Raw genomic sequence first — 3,014 nt, 5'->3', positions numbered from 1 at the left:
AGCAAAGGAGTATTTAATAAAATAAAATAAAATACAATATAATATTGAGGTCCATAATAACTCTTTGTTTCACACATACATATGCATTGATATGTGCATCATTCATGATTCATCATCAAACGTAGTCGTTCTCAGCAACACGGTCCAAAAAGTCAGTGCAGCGAAAACGGACGATCCGAAGAAGAATACTGAATACCCTTTTTCATTTCTCTCTCTCTCTCTCTCTCTCTCTAGAATAATCTTCTTCTTCTACCATTTCTCACTAATAACTCATCAGTAAGACAAACCTCGTTTTCTACATTTCACCATTTTTCTCTTCAATTCACTCTCACACAACCTTTTCTCTCTTCAGTAAATATAACGCTTTATTATTTTTATTTTCTTATTATTTTTCACTCTCTTGTTTTTGTATTTTATGTACTCGGCGATCTTCAGGATCAGCTTGATCTTAATATAAATGGGAATCTTCTAGAACAAAACCCAGGTATCCCTTGTCTTTTTGTTCCAAATGCTGTTTTATTTTTTTGATTTTTTTTTCTGATTTAAAATTCGTTAACTTTCTTATATTTTGGTCTCGGTTTAGCTAAATCTCTTGACAATTCTCATGTGATCATTTTCTTTTTTGTCGTTCCTGTTTTGGTTTCAGAGGAAAAAAAGAAATTGAAGACCTGAAACTCTGACAGGTGAAATAAAGAATAAATAAAAAAAGATAAAACTCTTTTTTTTATTCCTCTCCCCAGTTTTTTGTTGTTTCTGTTATTGGATTATGGCTGTTGCTGAGAATGCCGGGGCCAAAATCGGTGCTTCAAGTGAAGATTTGGAAAAAAGTGTAGTGTCATCTGACTCAAATGCCCCAAACGAAGAACTGGAGAATCCGAAACCCCGAAATGGTTCTGTTGGAAACGGTGTAGAGACCGATCAGAATCTCAACGGTGTTGATGGCGTTGCAGCCACTGTCTCAGTCCCTAACGGCAATCACAAACCCCAAATGGGTCAGATGCAAAATGGTTTGGACACAAACGGTGGTGGTGTCCAGGGGCAGCAGGTTGTGGCGAACAATGGTGGCGGCGGAGGTGGGTTCAAGATGGGCCATCAGATAGGTAATGGAGTGATGAATGGAGGAGAGGACGGCGAGAGCTTCAAACGCGAAATGAGGGATTTGGCTGAGCTCTTGTCAAAGTTGAACCCTATGGCTGAGGAGTTTGTGCCCTCTTCACTTGCAAAGAATCATGGGTACTTGCCCGGAGCTGGAGGGTTCGGTTTCCCTAACAATTTGCTACTTCCTGCAAATTTTGGCAATGCTAATGGACAGCCTAATAGAAGGGTATGAATAGAATTTTGGTTGTTTTGTAATGTTTCTTTAGAACATTATATTGGTTATGAAACTATGCTTCTAGCATAGAGGTTTGTTTCACTATGGTTTATTAAGATACTAACATGTTGCAGAGAAAGAATGGCTACAATAACCAGGGGAAGCAAAGAGCAAATCATAAAATAGAAATGGAGAGACGGGAAGAGATGATTAGGAGGACTGTTTATGTCTCCGATATTGATCAACAAGTGAGATTAGAACTCTATTTGTCTTGTGGATTCTCTTGTTTTAACTAGCTTGCAATGATTGTCGGGTGAGGGTGGTTGTTTTATGGCTTTGTTTTACCCGTTGTTTGTAATTAGGTCACTGAAGAGCAACTGGCAGCTCTCTTTCTTAACTGTGGCCAGGTAAATGTTTTGTTTTGTATAATAATGTGTTTTTTCATTCGCGATAATGGAGGACCATGCTAGTGAAATAACTCATTTTTCATGGTGTGAAGGTCGTTGATTGCCGTGTATGCGGGGATCCAAATTCTATTCTTCGTTTTGCCTTCATTGAGTTTACGGATGAAGGTAAGACATAATTGACAAATATGTTTGCTTCATATGGTGCAAATATAGACATTTCACTGTACTTACAGTCCTATTCCCACAGATGGTGCAAGAGCTGCTTTGAACTTGTCTGGCACCATGCTTGGATATTACCCGGTGAGAGTGCTGCCATCTAAAACTGCCATTGCACCTGTTAATCCGTCATATTTGCCCAGGGTAAGTTTTTCGTTGAAATGACTAACACGTGATTTTTAGATTGGCATTTAAAGCTATTTAAGATATTGAGAGTCACGTGAAGATGATCGAATGAGCTAACAATCTCTCCTTTCCTATATTGGATTTGTAATGGTTTTATACTTTTCAGTCTGAAGATGAAAGGGAGATGTGCTCAAGAACTATTTATTGCACAAATATTGACAAAAAGGTAGTTTAAGGTTTAACCTTGTCTTATTATCTTGATAAGAACAATTAATCAGTCTTTGCTTTAAATGTGGCTCATAATTCTTGAATTTTCTATTGTTGTTATTAATGCAGGTTACTCAAGCTGACGTTAAACTCTTCTTTGAATCTCTTTGTGGAGAGGTTTGTAGATTTTCACCGCAACATGCTTATTTGTTTTTGGTTCAATTATCTTATGATTTATATGATTTTGGTATATTTATCTAGGTTCAACGCTTGAGGCTTCTTGGGGATTACCATCATTCGACTCGAATTGCATTTGTCGAGTTCACAATAGTAATTACTCGTTTACTTCTTGATTTCTATGTTTTACATTTTATTCAAATTATAACTCTTTAACATTGAAAGTTGTTGGCGTTGCATTTATCATAGTGGAATGCTACCCTTTTTTTTTCTCTCTCTTTCTCTAAAATTGGATTCTCTTTGTGCTGCAATATTTGATATCTCCTTTCGTTATTTCTTTGCCCAAACTCCTTTTTTCTCAAAATAATCATTTTTCCAGCATATGAATGACTAAAATGACTTAACATTGCTTTTATATGTATATATATGAATATGATACATGATAACCTTAACATTATAAGACTTGAATTACTTACACCACTCAGTAAATTTATATCAAATATATTTTTTGTCAATCCAATTTTTGACGTAGAATTATCTATCATGTGCCTTTTTTTGTCAAAAAATGG

At 36.1% G+C, this 3,014-nt stretch overlaps 1 protein-coding gene across 3 annotated transcripts in view; it reads left to right on the top strand.

Moving 5' to 3' along the window:
- Nucleotides 96-3,014, top strand: part of LOC107605215 (polyadenylate-binding protein-interacting protein 12) — a 5,432-nt gene continuing 2,513 nt past the window's right edge. For 2 of the 3 annotated variants that reach the window (XR_002349405.1, XM_016307004.2), the window contains exons 1-10: nt 96-276; nt 436-484; nt 647-1,324; nt 1,447-1,560; nt 1,675-1,719; nt 1,812-1,884; nt 1,967-2,079; nt 2,228-2,287; nt 2,398-2,445; nt 2,530-2,598. Coding sequence is in view for 2 of the 3 variants with exons in the window: in XM_016307004.2 (XP_016162490.1) it covers nt 767-1,324; nt 1,447-1,560; nt 1,675-1,719; nt 1,812-1,884; nt 1,967-2,079; nt 2,228-2,287; nt 2,398-2,445; nt 2,530-2,598 (1,080 nt within the window). In the remaining variant the exon portion in view is untranslated. Of the gene's footprint in view, nt 485-646; nt 1,325-1,446; nt 1,561-1,674; nt 1,720-1,811; nt 1,885-1,966; nt 2,080-2,227; nt 2,288-2,397; nt 2,446-2,529; nt 2,599-3,014 lie in introns of all 3 variants that reach the window. The other variant, XM_021105071.1, reaches the window with a different exon arrangement.

Source organism: Arachis ipaensis, chromosome B06 (assembly GCF_000816755.2).
Source record: "Arachis ipaensis cultivar K30076 chromosome B06, Araip1.1, whole genome shotgun sequence".
Classification (NCBI taxonomy): Eukaryota; Viridiplantae; Streptophyta; class Magnoliopsida; order Fabales; family Fabaceae; genus Arachis; species Arachis ipaensis.
This window is presented reverse-complemented; position numbering and strand designations above follow the sequence as displayed.